Raw genomic sequence first — 26,376 nt, forward strand, 5'->3', positions numbered from 1 at the left:
CTTCATTCCATTTAGTTGGACAAAGCTAATCATTACGTTTCCCTTCTGGGCATTCCTTCCTCTTGTGGCCTTCCTTCTTGCAAAAGAAACACACTGTGCTCCGGTCAGTACCCCTGCAGTAACGTGCAATGTGTCCTTCCTCAAGACAACGATAACAACGTATCCGCTCTTCGCGAAATCTTACTCTGCACAGTACCCAGCCTATCTTGAGTCTACCGGCCTGGGCCAGCTTGTTTGCTGTAGGTTTTGGGAGGATTACTGTTGCATTCTGGGTTTCCCCATATGCTGGTCTTAGTGAAGACACCTTTGCATCCAGAGTCGAGACACCGACCTGCAAAGCTTTTGCAAGTGCAGCCAATATGTCCTCCTCAGTAGCGTCTACCTCCAGATCTTTGATGTGCAGAACTGCCCTCTTCTTGGGAGCTACTGCAGAGATTCCCTCGATGCCCTGTTTTACAATGGCTTCTCGCAGTGCTTCAGCTTTGCCTGTTTCTTTTTTCAGCCTGATGACCAGTCCTCCGTTATTTGCTTTTCGAAGTGACATTACTTTAGCACCCGTCTCATCCAGGTCCACCTTGTCTTTTACAAGTTTGACAAGGTCTGCATAGGTCCTGTGGGTTTCAGTCCTCACCACAACTATCTCTTCGTCTTGTTGGCGTCTCTGCCTTCTCCTGGTCACTGTGCGATAGCCTTCTTTGTCTGTTCCTTCCTGGGTTTTATCATTTTGAAACCCCTGCCTTTCTTCTGACGGTTTTGGCTTATCTTGAGATCCTGTATTTTCTGTACCATGTGGAACGCCAGCATTCCTAGGAGCAGACTGCTTAAATTTGGGTTTGCGTCCAGGCATATCATTCACTGCCTGCTTACTACCATCAGTCTTCCGCCGAACCTCCTTTCCCTTGGTGTGACCAGCCTGCCTCTTTCCTGTGTTCTGGATCTCAGTACTCTTGTCTATTTTCTGTATGGAAATGGTCTGCGATGCCCTTTCTTCCACCTGTGGGCATCCCACTTGGACTTCCTTCTCGTTGTACATCTCCCTAGGCACATTTTTTCGCTGCGGTGATAACAGTAATTCCATGTCCAGGGAGCTGACCACTTTTCCAAGAGCTTTAACTGCATCTCTTATTTCCATTCTCTCATCTGTTCTAGTAAGTTCCTGCAGTTCCTGTGTCCATTTTATAACCCGCCCCCAGGCTTCTCTGGCTCTCCAGAGCTGTTTTAGGTCTTCTTCTGTAGGAGATTCTTCTCGAGACCTCTTAGGTGTGTGGCTCACCAATGGAAAAAAGTCCGGCAAGGAGTTCTTCCGCTGAATTGGTGAACGCTGCAGCTTAGCGCTCCTGGCGAACGCCTTCTCCTCCCCCTTGATTGGTCTTTCATCTAATTTTTTTCTTCCAGTAGTGCTTTGAGAAGCGGGGGCCTGGTTGCCTACCACCAGCTTCTCACTACCCCTCCCATCACAGAATTTGTCTCCCCCAGAATCCTTGAGACAGCCTGGTGTCAAGACACCAGAGAGGGATTCACCAGATTGGCTACCCTCCTGGGGTAATGTGTTTTGATTCTGTAACATTTCACCATGAACTCATCAACCTGTTTGTGGGAACGCCCGCCGAAATCGTTGCCTTGCAGACGTTGACTCGCCGACCGCCATCCGGTACTGGACCCTTCTAGAGAACTCCTCTTCGGCTCCAGCCCTGTACTGAGTGGGCCCACGCACTTTCACCCACCCAGGGATATTTATTGACTTCCCAGTCTAGATCCATGGTGTTCTGCTCTTGGCAGTTATGGCTCTTCACCATGCACCAAGGTCTTGCAATAGGAGAGACTGTGTGTTAGCCTCTCTATTACCTGAGGATTAGAGAAGATGTCCTCTTAGGCAGTTTAACCTCATGCCCAGGAGCCCCGCCAGAAGTGATCCCTGCTGGGTGTAGTGCTGTCTTATTCTTACATATAATATTTATATCAAGGTATCAAGTTACCGGATGTGACTGTTTTTTGATCAGATGTGTGTGCTGTATAGGTATTGGCATCGTTCGCTGAACCCCAAGAAGCTGATAGAGGTGAAGTTCTCTCACCTTTCTCGCAACATGACCATGCAGAGAACATTGAAGCTGTACAAGCTGCCAGATAACACTCGGACACCAGGTTTCCGCAAGCTCACCGCAGACGACGTGCCCAAGGCTCACAAACTGCTGGCTGACGTAAGTAAAGTACAGTTATCTAGAGGTTCTTTTTTACGGGTTACTCTGTCACTGGGGAGAAAAAAATGAATACAGGTAATAAATAATGAATGCCTGAGAAATACAGAGAATTGCGTATAAGAAATTTTTCAAACATTTAAGTCATTTTTGTGCAACTGCCCTGAAGAAAATTTAAGACATCTTAAACTTTGAAAATTTAGTTTTTTTAAATTTAAGTTATAATTTAATTTAATTTATATGAACAGTAATAACTGAAATAGTCAATTCACGGAATAGTTTGTGAAATACAGTACAATCTTGTTTATTCGCTTTGACTGAAACCGGAGTGATCCGGAAAAGTAAACATCCGTATAAATAGAAAATTCACACATTTGATTACAGATACATAATAAGGAATTATTGGTTACAAATACAGGGTGTTTACTAAAGGTGTTCCAATATTGTAGTATTTTGTTCTAGACATGAAAATGAGCAAAAAACTTCATATGGAGGTATGTCCTAAAACCTTTAGTTTTTCGTCTATCTGTCTTTATGTGATTTTCACAAAAAAAATTATATATCTTTTATAACAGTAAAGATAAAGTTATGCAACTTTGCAGTTGTGTTGACCTTTTGTATACCCATTTGAGAAAAAAAAAAAAAAAAAAAAAAAAAAAAAAATATGAATTATCTTTACCCGTTTCAAAATGGCGGCCAATCATACATTTTGAAGTTCAATTCCGCTAAATCGATACCCTGTATGAACATTTTACAAGAATAATAAAATGTTGTAAACTTTATCCTAAATCTATCAGTGGTTGTTTCATGGTTCATGGCTGTTTTATTAACATCAAATAAAAACAACTGATTAGTACTACCAAACATAATACCATGTTTTACAACATTACATACTCAGGGAATATGAAACTCAAATTTAAAAAAACAAATAACATTTATTAATGATAAATTAAATTTAAGTATTAGATGTAAGAATTTAACAATTAAGAGAACCATTATATCATTCTGTTTTACAGATCATAATTTTGAGAAAACAAATAAAATAGCAAATAGAAATAAATGTTTACTGTTAGATATGAAACTCAATCAATCGTTTTTATATTACTCTGTTAAAATATTTCCGGGAAGTTCGATCATGCATACATTTCAAGAAATTTCTGCTGATGAAGTATCAGTCACTAAAAGTGAGCCACTAACAGGTTTAGCTGTGTTGTTGCATCATAATTAGTCATGACATCTTCTGATTCCTCATTATCAGAGAATTGTTTTCTTTTTCCTCTGTTACCATTGCAAATAAGCACCTGATACTCAACACAGGTCAACGTAACAAGTTGCTGATACTCTACATTGGTCAATGTAGCAGCTGCTGTGCACTATGTGGTTTAACATAGCAATCTGCTGATACTCTACATGGGTCAACATAGTAAGCTGCTGATGTTGTTTGTACATGGGTCAACGTAGCAAGCTGCTGTGCACTACATGGTTTAACATAGTAATCTGCTGATACTCTACATGGGTCAAAATAGCAATCTGCTGATACTGTACATGGGTCAAAATAACAATCTGCTGATACTCTACATGGGACAAAATAGCAATCTGCTGATACTGTATATAGGTCAAAATAACAATCTGCCGATACTCTACATGGGTCAACAAAGCTAGCTGCTGTGCACTACATGGTTTAAAATAGCAATCTGCTGATACTCTACATGCGTCAATATAGTAAGCTGCTGATGTTTTTTGTACTTGGGTCAACATAGCAAGCTGCTGTGCACTACATGGTTTAACATAGTAATCTGCTGATACTCTACATGGGTCAACAAAGCTAGCTGCTGTGCGCTACATGGTTTAACATAGCAAGCTGTGGATGATGTACATGGGTCAACGTAGCAAGCTGCTGTGCACTACATGGTTTAACATAGTAATCTGCTGACACTCCACATGTGTCAAAATAGCAATCTGCTGATACTGTACATGGGTCAAAATAACAATCTGCTGATACTCTACATGGGTCAAAATAACAATCTGCTGATACTGTACATGGGTCAATATAACAATCTGCTGATACTCTACATGGGTCAACAAAGCTAGCTGCTGTGCACTACATGGTTTAAAATAGCAATCTGCTGATACTCTACATGCGTCAATATAGTAAGCTGCTGATGTTTTTTGTACATGGGTCAACATAGCAAACTGCTGTGCACTACATGGTTTAACATAGTAATCTGCTGATACTCTACATAGGTCAAAATAGCAATCTGCTGATACTGTACATGGGTCAAAATAACAATCTGCTGATACTCTACATGGGTCAAAATAGCAATCTGCTGATACTGTACATGGGTCAAAATAACAATCTGCTGGTACTCTACATGGGTCAACAAAGCTAGCTGCTGTGCACTACATGGTTTAAAATAGCAATCTGCTGATACTCTACATGCGTCAATATAGTAAGCTGCTGATGTTATTTGTACATGGGTCAACATAGCAAGCTGCTGTGCACTACATGGTTTAACATAGTAATCTGCTGATACTCTACATGCGTCAATATAGTAAGCTGCTGATGTTATTTGTACATGGGTCAACATAGCTAGCTGCTGTGCACTACATGGTTTAAAATAGCAATCTGCTGATACTCTACATGCGTCAATATAGTAAGCTGCTGATGTTATTTGTACATGGGTCAACATAGCAAGCTGCTGTGCACTACATGGTTTAACATAGTAATCTGCTGATACTCTACATAGGTCAAAATAGCAATCTGCTGATACTGTACATGGGTCAAAATAACAATCTGCTGATACTCTACATGGGTCAAAATAACAATCTGCTGATACTCTACATGGGTCAAAATAGCAATCTGCTGATACTGTACATGGGTCAAAATAACAATCTGCTGGTACTCTACATGGGTCAACAAAGCTAGCTGCTGTGCACTACATGGTTTAAAATAGCAATCTGCTGATACTCTACATGGGTCAAAATAGCAATCTGCTGATACTGTATATGGGTCAAAATAACAATCTGCTGTGCGCTACATGGTTTAACATACAAAGCTGTGGATGATGTACATGGGTCAACATAGCAAGCTGCTGTGCGCTACATGGTTTAACATAGCAAGCTGTGGATGATGTACATGGGTCAACATAGCAAGCTGCTGTGCGCTACATGGTTTAACATAGCAAGCTGTGGATAATGTACATGGGTCAAAATAGCAAGCTGCTGTGCGCTACATGGTTTAACATAGCAAGCTGTGGATGATGTACATGGGTCAACATAGCAAGCTGCTGTGCGCTACATGGTTTAACATAGCAAGCTGTGGATAAGGTACATGGGTCAACATAGCAAACTGCTTTGCGCTACATGGTTTAACATAGCAAGCTGTGGATGATGTACATGGGTCAACATAGCCAGCTGCTGTGCGCTACATGGTTTAACATAGCAAGCTGTGGATACTCTACATGGGTCAACATAGCAAGCTGCTGTGCGCTACATGGTTTAACATAGCAAGCTGTGGATGATGTACATGGGTCAACATAGCAAACTGCTTTGCGCTACATGGTTTAACATAGCAAGCTGTGGATACTCTACATGGGTCAACATAGCAAGCTGCTGTGCGCTACATGGTTTAACATAGCAAGCTTTGGATGATGTACATGGGTCAACATAGCCAGCTGCTGTGCGCTACATGGTTTAACATAGCAAGCTGAGGATACTCTACATGGGTCAACATAGCAAACTGCTTTGCGCTACATGGTTTAACATAGCAAGCTGTGGATGATGTACATGGGTCAACATAGCAAACTGCTTTGCGCTACATGGTTTAACATAGCAAGCTGTGGATACTCTACATGGGTCAACATAGCAAACTGCTTTGCGCTACATGGTTTAACATAGCAAGCTGTGGATGATGTACATGGGTCAACATAGCAAGCTGCTGTGCGCTACATGGTTTAACATAGCAAGCTGTGGATAATGTACATGGGTCAACATAGCAAGCTGCTGTGCGCTACATGGTTTAACATAGCAAGCTGTAGATGATGTACATGGGTCAACATAGCAAACTGCTTTGCGCTACATGGTTAACATAGCAAGCTGTGGATGATGTACATGGGTCAACATAGCCAGCTGCTGTGCGCTAGATGGTTTAACATAGCAAGCTGTGGATGATGTACATGGGTCAACATAGCAAGCTGCTATACACTACATGGTTTAACATAGGAAGCTGCATATGATGTACATGGGTCAACATAGCAAGCTGCTATGCACTACATGGTTTAACATAGCAAACTGCTGATACTGTACATGGGTCAACATAGCAAGCTGCTGATGATGTACATGGTTTAACATAGCAATCTGCTGATACTGTACATGGTTTAACCTAGCAAGCTGCTATGCACTACATGGTTTAACATAGGAAGCTGCATATGATGTACATGGGTCAACATAGCAAGCTGCTATGCAGTACATGGTTTAACATAGCAAACTGCTGATACTGTACATGGTTTAACATAGCAATCTGCTGATACTGTACATGGGTCAACATAGCAAGCTGCTATGCACTACATGGTTTAACATAGGAAGCTGCATATGATGTACATGGGTCAACATAGCAAGCTGCTATGCAGTACATGGTTTAACATAGGAAGCTGCATATGATGTACATGGGTCAACATAGCAAGCTGCTATGCACTACATGGTTTAACATAGCAAACTGCTGATACTGTACATGGGTCAACATAGCAAGCTGCTGATGATGTACATGGTTTAACATAGCAATCTGCTGATACTGTACATGGGTCAACATAGCAAGCTGCTATGCACTACATGGTTTAACATAGCAATCTGCTGATACTGTACATGGGTCAACATAGCAAGCTGCTGATGCACTACATGGTTTAACATAGCAAGCTGTGGATGATGTACATGGGTCAACATAGCAAGCTGTGGATGATGTACATGGGTCAACATAGCAAGCTGCTGTGCTATACTTGGGTCAGCATATTAAGCTGCAGTGCACTACATGGTTTAATATAGGTAGCTGCATATGATGTACATGGGTCAACATAGCAAGCTGCTGTGCACTACATGGTTTAACATAGGAAGCTGCTGATGATGTACATGGGTCAACATAGCAAGCTGTGGATGATGTACATGGGTCAACATAGCAAGCTGCTGTGCTATACTTGGGTCAGCATATTAAGCTGCAGTGCACTACATGGTTTAATATAGGTAGCTGCATATGATGTACATGGGTCAACATAGCAAGCTGCTGTGCACTACATGGTTTAACATAGGAAGCTGCTGATGATGTACATGGGTCAACATAACAAGCTGTGGATGATGTACATGGGTCAACATAGCAAGCTGCTGTGCTATACTTGGGTCAGCATATTAAGCTGCAGTGCACTACATGGTTTAATATAGGTAGCTGCATATGATGTACATGGGTCAACATAGCAAGCTGCTGTGCACTACATGGTTTTAACATAGGAAGCTGCTGATGATGTACATGGGTCAACATAGCAAGCTGTGGATGATGTACATGGGTCAACATAGCAATCTGTTGATGCTATACATGTGTCAACATAGCAAGCTGCTGATGCACTACATGGGTCAAAATAGCAATCTGCTGATACTCTACATGGGTCAACATAGCAAGCTGCTGTGCACTACATGGTTTAACATAGCAAGGTGCTGAAGATGTACATGGGTCAACATAGCAAGCTACTAATGCTATACATGAGTCAACATAGCAATCTGCTGCTGATGCACTACATGGTTTAACATAGCAAGCTGCTGATACTGTACTGGGTCAAAATAGCAATCTGTTGATACTCTACATGGGTCAACATAGCAAGCTGCTGTGCACTACATGGTTTAACATAGCAAGCTGCTGATGATGTACATGGGTCAACAATGCAAACTATTTAATACTTAATGTAGATCTGAGAATATTAATTGACTAATCGAGATCATAGGTATGTAAATAACTATCTATAATAAATAATCTATAATATAAATGTTACGTCATCGGTATCTGATGTTTATTAACCCTCTCCTGCTCGCAAGGCATGAATCGGCACGGCCACCACATAGCCACTGCAGCTTAAACGGCACAGATCGGCACGCACTGCTTTACCCACTAGAGCCGATAATTGCTGCTCTCGAGTAGCAATAGTTTGTACTACTATGGGTTGTTTGCTATCAGGAGACCATTTACTTTACTTTTACAGTAGATTTATTCCATTATTTTGCTATTTATATTAGTTGTGCGGAAACAATGGCGAGTTGTAGTCGTATACTTCGTGAAATCTATCTCGTTATTAGTAATGATTGCGACGATTCAAGTGAGTGTAGTGATGTATCAGAGCCTTGTGAAGTGGTTGGTGGCATTGAGGATGTAGTTCGGAGTGATCACAGTGGCAGGGGCAGTGACCTTCACCAAGTAACTGCGCAACAAACAACACGGCGCCCAGCTGTTCGTGTGCCCCCTCCCTGGTGTCGTACAATCAACTTCATTGAACCAATATATAGTAAAATAATTAATGTATATAATTATAGTTATTTACAATGACAGAACGTGTGTAAGTTGAGGCGTCGCGTATTTTGACCGAGCGCGACCGGCAGAGCAAATTAATTGAGGTTAGAAGCATCGTGAGCGCCTGAAAACAATGCGAGCGGGAGAAGGTTAATGGTTTGCATTAAGATGAGTACTTTTTTTTCAAATGAATTATATTTCCAGTGTCTAAGGTGGGTTTGACTTGTTGCCATGATAAAAAAAATATATACATACATAGGTCTGAGAAGTTTACTCTAGTCTGAAAGCATTTACTTAAGTCTACTTCAGGATAAGGGGTAGTTAGACTGAAATTCCCATCTTCCACACCCGCCTTTCTGTTAAAAAGATCAGCTTTGGTTGTAAATATCTCTGCTGTATGCCGAAACATACTCAAAATAATGTGTGGTAAAACTCACGTAAGGTACTTCTGATCTGTGGTAAAGTGGAAAATCCCATCTGGTTGTGCGTTAACAAATTAATAAATCAAATTTTGCGGTAAATTTCTTCGCTATATGCCAAAAGGTTTTCAAGATAAAATAAGAACAAACCTACATGACCATACAGACACAAACAAAAACTTTTTAGCCAAATAGACTAGTAGATTGATAGGTGACCACATTTAACTAGCATCTCAACTTGTTCATAGTAACAAATCAGACTATTACAATTTCCTTTCATTTGTTGGATTTACATTTGGATGTTAGTCTTATGTTTAGTTTTCATTTAATGTAAAATTAAATAGTTAGTTGGTCTTCAAAAACAATTATTTGATACTTGCATAACTCTAGTACTAACTTGCTGTTTTTTTTTATTTTACACTCTACATTTTATGATAGAATCATTTATTTTGAAACCTACACATTAATTAAATAATTATTTATCATTTATGTTTTTTACATGCAAGATTGATCAATGACAGGAGAGCATGTACTGAATTGTTATGTTTAAGATTAATGTTCACCATTAATTACCTAATTTTGTAAAGTTCTTATAAGTTAATAATTTATTCTCTAAATTTAATTAGTTTCTACCTTGTTCTAGTACTTGTCAAGATTTGACCTGGTGCCATTGTTCTCTGAGGAGGAGTTTCGTCACTGGTTCCTGCCACAACCAGGCATAGTAGACTCGTACATCGTAGAGAACGACGGTAATGTTACAGGTAAACATTGTTTTAGTACTTGCCAAGGTTTGATCTGGTGCCATTGTTCTCTGAGGAGTTTCATTACTGGTTCTTGCCACAACCAGGCATAGTACACTCGTACATCGTAGAGAACGGTAATGTTACAGGTAAACATTGTTTTAGTACTTGTCAAGGTTTGATCTGGTGCCATTGTTCTATGAGGAGTTTCATTACTGGTTCCTGCCACAACCAGGCATAGTAGACTCGTACATCGTAGAGAACGACGGTAATGTTACAGGTAAACATTGTTTTAGTACTTGTCAAGATTTGATCTGGTGCCATTGTTCTCTGAGGAGTTTCATTACTGGTTCTCGCCACAACCAGACATAGTAGACTCGTACATGGTTGAGAATGACATTAATGTTAGAGGTAAACATCGTTTTACATAATTTTATCTTGTCAGAACTTTAGCTATAATAGTAGAACTTTTTGAAAGTGTGTCATATAACTTAAAACAATGTTTAAACAAAACATACAATGTTAAATATTTACAGATTGTCATAATTTCTCTAAAAGAATTCATGAATGGAGTAAAAAGATTTGTCAATGAACCAGTCTTACAACTTCTTCTTTAGAGCTGTTGGAAAACTACTCTTGAGACTTGTTAGTAGGGCATTGAAAAACTTTGCTCCGACATATGACGACTTTCTCTGGAAGAGTGCTAGGTGATGTATTTGTAGGTTAAACTGTTAGTAGTGCCTTGTGTTATGTTGATTTAAATAAGTTGGAAGAGGTCTAGACTTTCATTTTTGGTCTTTATTAAGTTTCTGTAAAAAATTGCAAGTAACAAAGGCCTAAATAAATAATGTGAGAAGAAGACAAACAGAGCAATTTAGTGCAGAGTTCTCTTTGATAAGAGATTATTATAGTATGTAATTCACTAAATTTGACCTGGTATGTTGTAGACATGGTCAGTTTCTACACACTGCCGTCGACTGTTATGCACCATCCTGTCCATCGGACCCTGAAGGCTGCCTATAGTTTCTACAACGTATCTATGAAAACACCCTGGGTCGACTTGATGCAAGATGCACTCATATCTGCCAAAAACGTAAGTAACCATGAGAACAAAAATCAAGTTCAGTGATTAAGTTATTTCGTAAAATATAATTAAAATGTATGTAAAACGTGTGAACTAGCAAATGGAAAGGTTGCTCATGGTAAATTACAATATGCACTTATATTTCACTATTAATCAAATCAAATCAAAATATTCATTCTTTTGCACAGCTTATACATTGAATAGTGTCAATTTAATGAAAAAAGTAGTCAAATTACAATATATAATTGTAATGTAAAGTTTATAATTTAATTTTAACTGATACTACCTAACAAGTTATTTAACAGTTATATAACAAGTACCTAAACAGTATGCACAACTGTCTTTTAAAACAAGTAAATTATTCTCACTTTTTATATAATCAGGAATTTTTCTGAAAAATTTATTTCCTACATATAATGTATTTTTTTATAATTCCAAACTATGATAAGGGATCACAAATTCATTTTTACATCTGGTGACATACTGATGCACCACCTTACTGCTACTGATGGATGTTTCATGTTTCACATACATGATGGCTTCAAAAATATAAAGTCCATATATAGTCACTATATTTAATTCTACAAAACGTTTTTTGACAGATTCAAAAAATTTAATTTTAAAATGGTTCTGACAGCTTTTTTTTGAACTTTAGTATTGCATTGAGATTTTCTTTTTTAGTAGCCCTCTATATACATACAATCCATATGTAATGTGAGACTGAATGTTAGAAAAATAGATATGTTTTATGGTGTCATAGTACTTACATTCAAGCACCAATATTAACCAATATTTAAAACTTTATTTTGTAAGGCCTTTCGATAGCAAGACTATCTTCGTCAAACACATCATACTTTTGTAAAATGTAAATAAGTTAACAAGTAGCCAAAACAAGCTCCATCCTCAACATTGTTAGGCAGGTTACTTTTCCTATTAACTAAGCTATTGTACATACATTTGTCTAAATTCAAATTTTCATTTGGCTCTCTTATATTTAAAAAGTATGAATTAAATATGTTACTTATTTTAAGTGGATCATTAATTACTTTATTATTTTCTTTAATTATTATATTATTACAGTAATTTTTATTTTTGTTTATGTTTCAGAATTTAAAATATTGCAAGTTGTTTGATTTACATGTTGGGACTTTTTAATTTTTCTATTATTATATTTTTTGCGGAAGCTAAGTTTTTCCTGTACAATCTATTTTTTTTATTTTAACACACTGAGCAATTCTTTATTCTTACTTAACCTGGCAATTTAGTTTAGTTTAATGATCTCCTTTTTTCATCCTTTAAAGAAGAATTTACCCAGTTATTATGATAAGATGTTTAATTTTAAAAGATTTTGGAGGAAATGCTAAGCTAAAATAGTATGTTAGTATTTTGTGAAAAGTTGTAAATTTTTCATTGGTTTGAGATATAAACACATTTTGCCATCATTCCTCTCTTAAGAATTGTTGGAACAGTTTTATATTTTCTTGACAAAAATCTCTTTTGGTTTCAGTAGTATAATTAATTTGTTTGCTATTTTATTTTCCAATAGCTCTAAAACCTGACCATCATGATCTGATAATACAGTAATGACTCCAAAAACTCATATTTGATCATTAGTAAATGTTGTAAGAAAATTATTTATGCAGAAAGTGAACCATGAAATACACAAGTTGGAAAAGAAACTACATAATTCATATTAAAATTTTTTTACATTTTTCAGGTTGTTGTGTGAATTATTATTATTTAATACATTAATATTTATATCCTCTGCTATAATTTTTTTTATTTGAAATTTTTCTAGGAATTGATCGTTTCCGATACTCGATACTGTAGCTATTTTTACTCAATTCTGATACCAACATAGGTGCTCAACTATGCCTGAAAGATCACAATTACACGATTAGTCAGGGATTCTCGTTATAGGACATTTCAAACAATGCAATTGTTTTCAAATTTTTATTACTCTACTATTTTTTTCAGTTAATCTGGTAGCTCTTTGATATTTTATCTCTGTAAAGCTTCACAGAGTAAAAGTGTTAAAGTCTAATAAATAATTTTAATTTTATTACATTGGTTTAGTAAGTCTTCTGTGATCAGAAATTTCTAACATTGAATGCTGAAAAACTACCTACGAGATCTATAATAATTTGTTTATATCTTATGTTTCAGGCTGGCTTTGATGTGTTCAACGCTTTAGATCTGATGGAGAACAAAGAATTCCTAGAGACCCTGAAATTTGGTATCGGCGATGGCAACTTGCAGTACTATCTGTATAATTGGAGATGTCCCCCTGTTGCTCCGAACAAGGTGGGTTTTTTATGGTCAATAATGCATTTCACATCAGTTTTCCGATTACACGTATGTTAGTTACAGTTGTATGACAGGAGACACTGGTGTTTCAGATCGGACTGGTGCTGCAGTGAATGCTCGCCGCGCTCGTTTCAGCTTGCTTCACATCACTCGGCCGCACCCCCTCACTCACTGTTACCTGGACACTCAACTATTCTGTATTAGCAACTTATTCAATGAAATAGTCCAGACTGTACAATGTTGTGTGTGATTACCGTATTCGGGTCTCGGTGTACATATCCCACCCAGACAGTCTTCACCCGGTAGAGTATACCAACTGCAAGGGCCAAAACAGTTCAAGGATTCAATGAAAATTTAAGAATTCAGATTAAAAATAATCTTGTAAAAAGGGCTGCCAAGATTTTGAAGTTAAGTTGTGAAATCACATAAAAATGTATTCATTTATGGATTCTAGGTGTTGAATTTTAATAAATATTACTTTATACTGTAAGAAATAAGAATCGAAGATTTTAATTTGCCCACGGCCTGAATGAACAATATAAGTAAGTTGTAAAATATACTTTTATGTGTTAAATAAGTGGATCAAAAATGTATCTAATATAAAATTATGTATAAATATTTTGAATGTGTTATAACTATAAGAATAACCTATCAGTAATAAAATTCAAGCGAATAATAATTCCACTTTTTTATTTAAAATGTATAAAAATATCTTATCATGCTTTTAGACCTTTGCTTTCAAAATTATTACATTCTATTTGTAATCAATAAATATTGATGAGAAGTTTGAATAACGATCAGACACTTTCAAAGCTTCTGGTCCAAACAAATTGGGTAACAGTCCTTGTAAAAGAGACATTGCTTTAAGTTTCACAGTTGCTATTGGAAAATATGACAGAAATTATGTGATATAAATTACAGTAACATATTTACTTAAAACAAATTTATACAATTTTCAAATAATAAATAAGACAAGTAATTTATTTGGTTTTAAAGTGAATTAGGATATTTTGGGACCAGACAGTAAACTTTATTATTTGATGTGTTTATACAAAATCTTGCAATTCAAAGTTTTATCAAACATTTGTTGTCATACATTCTGACATAGTAGTTGAAATACTAGTAAAAATTGATTAGTTTAATGGAAGTGGGTTAAATCATGACTTATTCAAATAGAAATAAAAACCATGTAAATCAGGAAAAAATAATTTCGAACAAAGTAACATTGGAATCACATATTTTATATTTTGGTTTTTTTTTCGTACAATCACGCACTACCAAAGATTTTCTTGTTATTTATTATGTAATAAATTAATACACTATTTAACTTAAGCATGCAATTTAAACAATTTATTGATATATGAAACAGGTAAATAAAAGGTATATTTTTGAGTGGATATAGAACTAAATGCCAATTTGTCATGGTTGTGAGAAGAGCACACTACTAGAAGTTGTAGGGTATGTTACCAAATTGCAGTAACTAGGTCTACTAGTCTTCTAAGACCACGGGTTACAGGTCCCTACCATATTTTCTTACGTCTAAGGACAAAGCAATATTTCCACTCCTGTAGAAAGTCCATTGAGTTGTGTGTGTGTACTGAGTAGAGTTTGCTGAGAAAAACGTTCATGAAACACCAATGTTTAGTATTTGGTTTTCATATTTTTTTGTTTTAATGAATGTGTAAAAAAAATTTAAAATTTATATTTTGCAGGATATTGAATTAATTACAAAATATCTTGTATAAAATATGAGACATTATATATGCATTGCTTCTTCTTATGTTTTTATATTGTGAAATATTGTATTATGTTTTGAAGTTGTATAATACAAGTTTTATTGGTAAAATTTTTAGTGACTTATAAAAAATGTAATTTAAAATCAGGTATATAATATTCTAAACTCAAATAAAGATTATAAATAAGATTTGGTGTTATAAATTTATAATGATTTTAAAATTTAAATTTGGACTAAGTTATCTATTAGATTACAATAAGTAGTTTTAAATTTGTTTTTTTAACAGTTTTTCTTATATCATCGCAAAGGATGTTCATGCCAAGACTGAATTATGAGTAATAAACAAAAGGTTACGTACGTTACGTTCAGTCTTCAGTCTTAAGCTTCAAAATGGTCACCAAAATCGAATTCCCCTCCAACAGTGAAGTACATAGTGTTATTAGATTTATTTTGCTAAATGATATGCAGTTGATGAAAATACATTGTGAATCGTGTTTTGTGTATGAGAAAAACATTGTAAGCTATAATTAAAACTTGTGCCAGTTTTTTCATGAAGAATGTACCACTGTTTACGACAAAAAGCAAAGTGGCCTGTGGTTACAGATAACATTACCGAACAATCAATCATGTAAGCCAAAAAATCTGAGTACCTACCTTCACGTAGGCTGCTGTTTGCACACCCATTTTATCAAGCTTTCCCCCACCCCTTTGCGAACAATATCGTTAAATAAAATCGAAAGATCACAATCACAGATAGTGTATGAAAATTGCAACTGAAAAAACTAGCGTATCGTAAATTTCTTGCCCAACAGTTTATACATAATCTTGAATGATAGAACTCAAAACAAAGAGAATGGGACTGGCTCAGAAGTTTCTTATCTGGTACCATGGAGAAGGTGAATATTCTTTTAACCACATAATTACATCATGAAATGGGTTTCCTATGTCTAGGTCAAAAAAAGAAGAAAATCAATGGAGTAAGGTCATATCTCGCTGCCAAAAAACCACAGCGGTCGGTTACATGCATAGATGACAAAAAGTTATTTAATCGTTAATGAAAAGCTTGTACCTAGATAAGTGCTTATATGTTAAAATCAGTTTTAACCCTTATAACGTCAGTATATCTTTTCACGACTTCCAGCAAACGGCATAATATTAAAAAAAAAAATTTTAATGTGTAAAGTTCATTTTTTATTTTCTATAATTATGGTAAGTATAAAAAAGTAAAAATTTTAAAATTATCTTGTACGTACATATATTTATGGGACATTAAATTGTAGATATAAATAAAGTCAAAATAAAAGGCACACAAAATTTTATTAGCTAAACTATAAACATTACTAGACAATTATATAAATATAATTAAAATAAATTATATTTATAATAAATTATATATAATAAAATTAAAAATAAATAAAAACCATATAAACAGAAAACACGACGAAGGAAACCGACTCAGCGATGGTTAGACACGCACTACCTGAAGCCAAACTGCAAACAAAAGCGCGCGCGCTGTACGGCGTCTGTGCCGTGTGGCGGGGAGAGTGTCTAGACACCGCGTCTATTGTTTCAAACAATGTAACGCGACAGCTATATTTTGACGCTTGACATAGGTCAATAACCCACACACATGGTTGACGCATACCGTTAGTGACATTGATCGGATTTAAAAGGAACTTAAATTTGCTATAGACGCAGTTTTGTGTCGATGCGCCGTACCGCGTCTTTGCCGTTTGGATATAGTTTGTCTATGCGCCATATGGCGTCTGTGACATTATAAGGGTTAAGAGTTTCTCTTTCAAATGTATATAATAAAAAAAGCTGTAAAAGGTACGTGTAATTAATTTTTGGTTTAAGCAACTTACTTTCTGAATGACTCTCGTAAAGTAAAGACTGATTGTAAATTACACAATGTTTTGTTTATTAATAAAAGTATTGAGACTTGTACAACATCTAGGATTGGTTAGTTCTTTGTTTGAATTTGTTTAATTTAAATTGAGGAATTTATGTGAAAAGAACTAACATTTTTGACATAATTAGGTCACAATGCAAAATATTGCACAAAGATGTAACAATTGTAATAGAAATATATATATATATATATATATATATATATATATATATATATATATATATATATAGCAAAATAACTGTCTAATAAAAGAAAAAAAAAAAAGCAAAAAGAATGGTTTAGTTACATTTTATTAGTTTAAAAATGTTAGTATATGTTCAAATCATTATTTACATTTGAGTGGCACAGTAAAGTAATAAGTAAATTATAATTAAGTATAATTATATAAACATTCAGCTTAACACATTCACTGTGGCAGAATAAATAATGAAGTAAAATTTATGTTGACAAATTTAACTAATGTGAAGACAGTAGAAAAAGTTTTCCTTAATAGGGTCATATGTTTTTGATCTTATTGGTAACAGATGTGCCACTTAAAAAAGCAAGCTTGGACAAAGATGTCCACTTGGGGATTGGCATACATATAGCCAAATACTTATCTTTTTTGTCATATAAGTCATATTCACTGTGACGTAAATAACGCCAATTTATAAAATATAAATAAATAGTCTACTCAATTAATTATTGCTTGCACAATTACTAGGAATAGGTCAATTTCTACTGAAACAAAATAAATGATAAGTCCCTCTAGGCACTCTTGTATAAACGACCAGTACTTTGACATGATGGTGGAAGAAAGCACACTAAAACTAATAGGCAAACGTAATAATCCGCAGCGAATGTGTTAAAATGGCCTCTCCAATGTTTAGAGTAATATGTCCAAAAAGCGAATAGCTGTCTTTCATCAATGATTTGGAATAATGAGATCTTGAAATTATGATGGTTAAAAATCAGTGTACATCTGTAAAGTGAATTCTGTTAATAAACTTCAAAATATTCTGATTGTTTTATTTGTTTTATACATCTACCTGGGTTTGAGGTGCAAGTACTTGGCTTGTAAGCAGGTCCAAAATATTTGTGGTTTTAATATGCTGTTACTTACGTTTATTTTTGTAACAATGTTACTCCCTCAAAAAGAAATGTCTTGCCCACTTTTGTTTTGTCCTCTGATACTTAAATTTGTACACTATAAAAGGAATTATTTTTCCTTTGCTTTCAATAAAGATCATTGAGTGTTTCATTTCAATTTGAGTTACATATTTCTGTAAAAGTTTTTTTTTATACTAATTGCTTTTAGTATTTTGTTAATGAACTTATATATATAAGTTATCCCCGATACACAAAAAATCCCCGATATATATATAATGCGGCTAGAGTTTAGTTTTGGTTAATTTCTTACAACTGTAATGTATATTTACTTGTACAAGATTGTTTAGCAACAAATTCTGTTTCTTGGTTGAATATTACTAGCAATTTTCTAGCCTTGGTTGTACTAGCTTGCTTGAATAGTACAATAAATTATTTCTATTCTTTTCTATAAGTGTTCTTTATTAGACTTGAAGAATGATGGAGTTTGAAGAAAAAATTGTAGAAGGGATTTTTATTTTATCAAATAACACAACTTTTATACGTTAAAATTATGATGTACTTAAAAATTTCTACCACTTCATGTTTTTTTGATGAACTATAATCTATAAAAAATTTTCAATAAGTGTTACTTTTTTTTCAGCAGCTTGTATCGTTAAACAATAAAAAACTAATAATAAACGCTATTTTACTTAGATGGGGCGAGCCAAACTCCTACGTACTGATACATATCACACACAAGTGAAGTATTAAAGAGACAGTACACAATGGCTGATAAATACAAAATTGCAGTGTACTCAGACTGTGGAAAAAATATTAGTTAAGTGGTGTTGTTTCCAATAGAGATTTGATTTCCCTGAACGTTGGTTCCTCTACGTTACATATACAAGGCAGAAGTACCCAACACCATGTGTCACGTAACAGGTTTCACTGAGGTTACATGTGAAACCTCTTCTTGAGTTTATAGCTCATTTCAATCTTCAGATGTCCGCGGACAGACAATCTACAGAACAAATTTTTACAGCACCCGCAAAACAAAATAAAAATTGTGTCAGCCTACTTAGTGACAGGTTTCAACAACATACAGCTAAATCACATAGATAGACATGGACCAACATAGAAATAATTCTTATTTATGTAGAAATGCAGTTTCAAGTCTATTTTAAATCTTTTCTGAAGTATCTTGCACCATGATGCATTCAGATTTTTGTTCGTGTTGGATTTCATAGCTTTGAATAATAAATAAAAGTCTGTCTACTCACCGAGTCACCAAAACATGATCTGTGAGTTATGGGGTAGTTAGACTACATGGATTATGTCACATGTTAAAATCTCATTATAGATTGTATCAGTTTTTAATTACTCTGTGATTTTGTGATTTTCTCATTGACGTCATGGTAACCCATAAGATCAATGTAAAAATGTTCGCTAACTCTCAGCTAATCCTCATTGGGTGACATGCATCATCACAGAATTCTGTGCTGTCTATACAGAAATAACACTGCATGTAAAATTTCAAGTACATAGGTTAGTTTGTTTTCTTGACATCATTCGGACAGACAGATAAATGAAATTTTTCCAGCCCCTTGAGTGACATGCTTCACTCACGCTCAAGCATCAAAGTAATTTTTGAATATTGAAAAAAATATCTCATTAGGTTATTTAACATCTCATTCAACATTTAAAAATAATTAAACTTAGGAGGATCTTTATGTTATGAAAAAGAGACCTCATTAAAGGGGACAGTAGTTTATCTCAACTCAAAAAAGTACTTTTTTTTTTAGATAAAATGGTTCTATGGGACTTCTTAGTCATCTGAAGTACATCCAGCTGAGCTATGAAACTGAAATTCTGTACGGGTTTTAAGTACTGTACATCTACAAAAAAAATAAATATTTGATGAAAATTGAAAATATCTTACTTATAATTATATATTGCTTTTTTATTTCATGTATACTGTATAAACAATTTTTAATTGGTTATAGGCCAGATTACAAAATACAAAATTGATTTCATTGGAAAGATTTATTAAATCCTAATTTAAGTAATATTTTCTCTGACCTTATACAATTTATTAGTTCTTTACAAATAGAAGTGAAAGAGTATCTGAAAGAAATCCGTATGTATTATGGGAAAATAATTAAATTTTGCTTTTCATTTCCAACATTTTAGACTTATTAAAGTTGTGTTATTGAGTTATAAGTTTAGTAATCACAGTAATAAACATGTAATATAAAGACATATCTGTTAAAAAAAGTGTAATATTACTCTCTTTAGTTTTATTTATTACAATATTTCATCTTTGCCAAAAGTGTGTTATTTGAGAATGCTGACGGACTTGCTGACATTGTGCAGGTACATCTGTATATTCGTATTGTACAATGGATATGAATTGAACACTTTCTATGTATTGAAAGTGCTTCAAAACTTTGAGCAGTGTGTGCCAAGATTGTATGAAAGTAGATGGGTTGAAATTTTAAATCTTTTTACCTTTCACATTCTAGGTGTTAGTTTCTTGTGTGTTCATGTTTGTTACGTTCTGATTGTGTTGGCGGTGGAGCAGTGTATTGTTTGTTATTGACTTGCTACGATTTACTTGCTTATACTGGCGTAGAGTGCAAGTTGGGACGAGCTACGCTTGCCGCGCAGAGTGACATTGCCTTATCATTGTTGTCACTGTTTTATTTATCCGATTGTTTTCAATGTCATTTCATTAATATATTATACTCTTCAATTATTATTGTGTTAAATCATCTTAACATTGAATGTCTTATTTACTTTTACCCGATAACTATTATATTCGACTTACGTTATCAATATTGTTATTATATCATGAATATATGTATAAAATCTTTCTAGTTAGCGTATGATTTAGTACACGAGCCTTACAGTTATGTAACCTATCGGGATCACATGTTGCAGTGTAAATTCAATAGTCCTTCTATCTGGTTTTGTATATATGTTTTTTTTAGATTATGTAGTATATTGTTCCTCTTATTTATTGTTATTTTGTTTAAAATTATTGTAATATTGTGCAATAAATAAATGACATCCAACAAAAAGTGGATTGGCTGATTTGTGTTGTCATTTAATTTTATACCCTCCATAGTAATAACGTTGTTACAGATTAAAGATTTATTTAACAAATGTCGTAATAACTATACTAAATTCAATTCAATGTGGCTGTTGGGTATCTTAAAGATTTTGACTTAGGCCTAAATTTGGAAAATAGTTATTTATTTTTCAATTAAATTGGGTAATATTTGTATATTAAATAAACAAAATTAATAGTCTAATGCAGGTTATAAAAAAATGATAGTCATGGTACTGGCCTCTTAAGAGCAGGCTGTACTGAAATGTCCTTCGTGTTTTCATCATAAGAACAATGTTAAACCTCATGTATTTCTACGCCCTTAATATTTATGGTTGCGTTATGGGAAGTTTTCATAAATAGCGTCTAAACGCTTAAATTATTCTTGTAAAGTTTATTAGTTTTTAATTCCTATGTAAGTGATAAAGTACAAAAAAAGATTGACATTTTTTTCCTGAAAACCAGTAATAATAATAATGAAAAAAAAAATGAAAATCGTATGTGGACGCATACTGATTATATCTTTAAAATGAGACATCTCCCATGTTTTTGTGACTAAGTAAGGTTATGAAATTGTATGAAGTTAAACATTGTTCAAATGATGATAAAATCAAGATGGCTGCCTCTACACTTGGCTCTTAAGCTTCAGAATGGGGAATTTTAAAATCAAGTTGTCATGTAAATAATCCATGTGGTTTTCTTGCCTACCTAATTGAAATAATCAATATTTACAAGAATTACAAGCCAGTGCTTAAAACTAAGGTCAACTTAGTTACAGAAATCAATATTTTAAAAATAATTTTGTGTTGATTTCGATACTACAGTATTCTTAACATTCCTGATGAATTTGAAATACATTTAATTGGACTTGAACTGAATTATAACTATTTTTCCTGTCACATTTAACTTAAACAAATTTTATTCATATAAAAATCTGATGTATTTTAACATCAAAACAATCAGTAATTATCGTTAGGTATTTGGACTACTCAACGGCAATGTCTCATTTCAATCTGCTGCTGTAAGAAATTTTGCAGCCTTTTTTCAAAAACGTTAATTTATTTAAACACATTGTGCAAATTGTGAAGGAATATGAGAACGAAAATAACAAGATACAAAATGATCCTCATCCATCTTCTTTGTTCCCAGCTTGATATTGAATTCTCTGCGAGGTAATGCCATTCCTTGTAAGCTGGGAGAATAAATGCACTTTTTCCTAGAATGAGTGTAGGAGAGCAGCTATGTCTGTCTCCTGAACTTAAACATAAAAGATAAGAGACAAAATGTATACTTATGTTTGTCATTTAAGGGAAGCCCTGCTCCATTCGGTTCAGATTTCTGTGACAACAAGGTTTCAATTCCGCAAACTAAAGAAGATGGTCAGCTAAAGCCAGAGAATTTACACAACTAGTTTTCAGTCTCAAAGTCCACATATAACTCTCAAAGAAGGGGGCACAATTTTAAAAAAGTATCCACAAAAAGGACAAAAATGAACAACAAAGGAGGAAAGCCCTGCCGCAACCACGGCTCACATGATAAATTTGTACCTCCTCCTACCACTTCAAACATCATGGGACTCCACTCATAAATGCTTGACACTAGTAGAAATCTATGTGGCAGTTCTAACTCAGTCAAAACATATCAGTGGCAAAGTAAATGACTCTATCAAATGCCTGTGTAGTATTTAGAAGTGCAGTGTGAGCTAATATATCTTTTTTTGATAGCAGCCGTTCATATCTGTGTAAAATTTATATTTGAATTACTGCGCAATATAGAGCAAAGCGAAATCAATTACAAACTAATTAAACTCTTACGCATAAAATATTTTATCGAGAAGAGACATTTTTTACTTACCAACCAAGTGATGAACATTTTACTTCAAAAGTGACTTTGACTTTATAACATGGAGAAAATTTATTGAATTCATCTAAAAGTCTAGGGTAACTTTCGTCATACTTTAAAAAAATTATACATTCTTTCTATGATTTTCTTCGTCATTATAATATTGTTTTTAATTTTAAGAAATGTTATTTGCAGGGGTGATAAGAGTGAAAGTTGGTAATGCAGTTGATTTTTATACTGGTGTATGATTTTAAAGGAACTGAATAGATGCATAGTTGATATTTATCTATTATAATAGTTTAAAGTTGCCTAATAGTTGTAATTGGTGTAATCGAAATTCAGCAGATATAAAAGTAAGTGCTGATGAAGGGCCTTCACATAAGAAAGGGTACTGGATACATTGTCCTTGGACCTAGGTCCTATGGGGATCCATGCTTTGGACAAACGAAATAACATATCGTTAGCATAAAACTGAGTTGCTTATATAGGGTGAATGAGTCAGGACCCCCTCTCTATTTTTGTATAAAGTTTATATAAGGAGATATCCTTTGTGTAGTAGTGCTATGTGGAAAGGAAGCTTCATTTGATGATTTTGAAAACTTGTGTCTCCCAGAAACACGGGATTTTGGGGGCAAGTCAAATATTTCAAATGCACTCCCCTCTCAAGTGACCCTTCATTTTGAAGAGGATAAATACATTTTAAATAATGGCAAAAACCAGAGATACCTAGACTAAAAAATACAATAATAAAGTGTAAAACTAGGTGAAGTGGCATTCTCATTGCCTTATCAGGTATCAGGTGCACAATTTAATTTCAACTTGAGGCAACACATCCTGTTTTGTTTTAGGGTTTTTTTTACCCATATTTAGTAAAGGTTTAACCTGTTTCTGAACTTCGATGAAAAAACAAGCTTTTATAACAATGTGTGGTTGCAGTTATGATAAGGCCATGAAAATAGCCAAAGCTATCTATTCAAAATTCAATTATCAACAACACATTTAACTTAATGTAAACTTGTTTTAGGGTTTTGGACCCATATTCAGTAATAGGTTTAGTGTTGAGGGTTTATTGTGTAAAATGTGTTGTTCAATCAAACAAACGCAAACGTGAATATGAGAAATTAAAAGCAAGAGCTAACAGTGAAAACATTCAAAATTGACTTATTTCTGAACTTTGATGAAAAACAAACTTTTTCAACAGTGTGTGGTTGTAGTGATGATAAGGACCATTGAAATGTCAAATGCTATTTACGAAAAATCCATTGTAGGGACCTCCAACCTCCGATTCTTTTCAATGTTCTGCACTAATTCAGTTTCAGTCAGAGGCGGACTTGAACATTTGCCACCAACAGGGTATTGCGAAGCCGTGCCGCCCCCTTCAACAACTGGCGTATCGTTCGTTCTCCCTCAGCATACCAACAATGTACAGGTGAGAAGTGTCTCAAATGCACGTTGCAATGCATGTTGCGGCGACCGCAAGAAACGTGAAATACAGAAAAGTATCAAACGTATTTTATAGATTAAGCCGTGGCAATAAAGAAAAATACCCAAAAAATATAAGTTAATTCAAATATAATTCGCCAAATTAGGTCGTTTCATAGAAGATTCACGTGGATTACAACTCTTATCAAAAGTACGAGCTTAGTAGGCTGGAGCTGTCTGCAAATCACCTCACAGATCTGCTATTACCTCACAAAATCAATACCAGACAATCCCCATGTGTTGACTTCCGGTCTAAGATATTTCTAGTGCCATATTAGAAATCCCCACGTTGTCTTGAGAAATAGAATATACGCATACATGCAGAACTTAGAAGCCTACTTCGGCCACAAACCAAAAGGTGTCAACTATAGGCCGTTTAAATTAACGATCTTATGTACTTAAGGTGTGCCATTTTGATTTTAATTTATTCTCCAGACCAAGAAAATGTGCTGAAAAGTCCCGGGACGGTCTAAAAACTTTTGAACTAATTACAATATAAGAACCAAACTGAAGGCAAACACTTTGAACATTTGTTATAACTATTTTGGTAAGTGATTTGAAGTAAAAGAAGTAAAATAAAAGATTAAGTGTCTCAGTTTTCTCTAACAACCAGAATGTTTGCATTTGAAAAATTCTGTATTTTATAATCTTTGAGTGTCCGCCAACTGTTTTACGTCAGATTATCGCCAAAATGTTTCTAATTAAAAAGAGCTTTAATTTGTTGTACGACTCGACCTATGCTTCTATTTAAGAAATTTTCACCAACCCCTAGCGGGACGTCCCCCATAAGCAGGATATCATGGTGAAATACATAAAATAATAGTTTTATATGAGCAAAAGCTTGATGTAAATTTTGGTTCTTATATTGTAATTAGTTCAAAAGTTATTAGACCGTCCCGGGACTTTTTCAGCACCCCTGTATACATATCTCGATCACAGAAAACTACTTCAGTCAAAAAGGGTCTACTTATGTCTAATCCAAGTTATTTCCGGTGACATATCTTATTTGAGTTTGCCTTGTCACGATGCAGAAAATATACAAACTTCTTAGGACTAAGAACAGGTGTTTAGTGTCGGTTCAATTTTTATTATGAAACATAAATATTATAGTTAAATTAGTGGTTAAAATAAATAAACATGTTGTCGTGCTGTCATAAAGAATGTTTACGCAGAACAGTTGATTACATTTGACAGGCTCAGTCAGTTAATATTACTCAACTTTAGAGAAAAATATGTTACTTTTCCGTTACTTTAAAGAGCAGTGGGGCGTAGTCCTGAGGAATTTTCGAAATAAGAATAGGCCTGCACTCATTCCAGGAACCGTAAGAATGTCTATATAAAATTTTCAGTGTAATCGGTTGAGTAGTTTACGCTTGAAGACAAAACAAACAAACAAAGCCACTTTCGGTTTTATAATATTATTAGGATTAGGACAGAAGTACTATATTCATAAATTCAATTAAACAGCCGAGAAACTAATATTCTCGATCGCATCAAAAGTACGCCAAGGAAAGTTGTAATTAAGGTGCTGATTATGAAATTTAACACATTCTGTGTATCAAGCACCTTCTCCTTCGTCACCAACCACAAGTCCTCAAAAGTCCAAAACCCGCTTAGGTTATTCCTGAGCGTATATCTCTCCAATTATCTCTTGATAAACAGTTTTTTCGACGTTGAACATCCAGACCGATCTTGGAATTAAAACTCTGCGGCAGTGTACGGTACTCAATCCAATTCTCGTACATAGACAGGGAATCAAGCCAGGTTGAATTTTGGGGGAGAAGCGGTCAGTGGAAAATCTGGATAACCTGCAGAGCAATTTCAGACTGTTATTTCTCATCTAGTCTATAACAAGGCTAACTGATTAAAGGTCTGTGGGAGATGATCCAGCAATCAATGATCCAGGAGGTGCAGACAGTACATGTTTAGACAAGACTGACCG

General features: G+C 34.7%; 1 protein-coding gene across 1 annotated transcript in view; it reads left to right on the forward strand.

Annotated features, from left to right (window-relative positions):
* LOC124362009 (glycylpeptide N-tetradecanoyltransferase 2-like) overlaps positions 1 to 13,965 on the forward strand; it is a 56,058-nt gene extending 42,093 nt beyond the window's left edge. Inside the window, exons 7-11 of the mRNA XM_046816147.1 lie at positions 2,018 to 2,198; positions 9,799 to 9,916; positions 10,843 to 10,988; positions 13,146 to 13,283; positions 13,379 to 13,965. Of these exons, the coding sequence (XP_046672103.1) occupies positions 2,018 to 2,198; positions 9,799 to 9,916; positions 10,843 to 10,988; positions 13,146 to 13,283; positions 13,379 to 13,399 (604 nt within the window). The 3' untranslated portion in view covers positions 13,400 to 13,965. The remainder of the gene's footprint in view (positions 1 to 2,017; positions 2,199 to 9,798; positions 9,917 to 10,842; positions 10,989 to 13,145; positions 13,284 to 13,378) is intronic.
* The last annotated feature ends 12,411 nt before the right edge of the window (positions 13,966 to 26,376 follow it).

The sequence above is a fragment of the Homalodisca vitripennis genome, chromosome 5, assembly GCF_021130785.1.
Source record: "Homalodisca vitripennis isolate AUS2020 chromosome 5, UT_GWSS_2.1, whole genome shotgun sequence".
NCBI lineage: Eukaryota > Metazoa > Arthropoda > Insecta > Hemiptera > Cicadellidae > Homalodisca > Homalodisca vitripennis.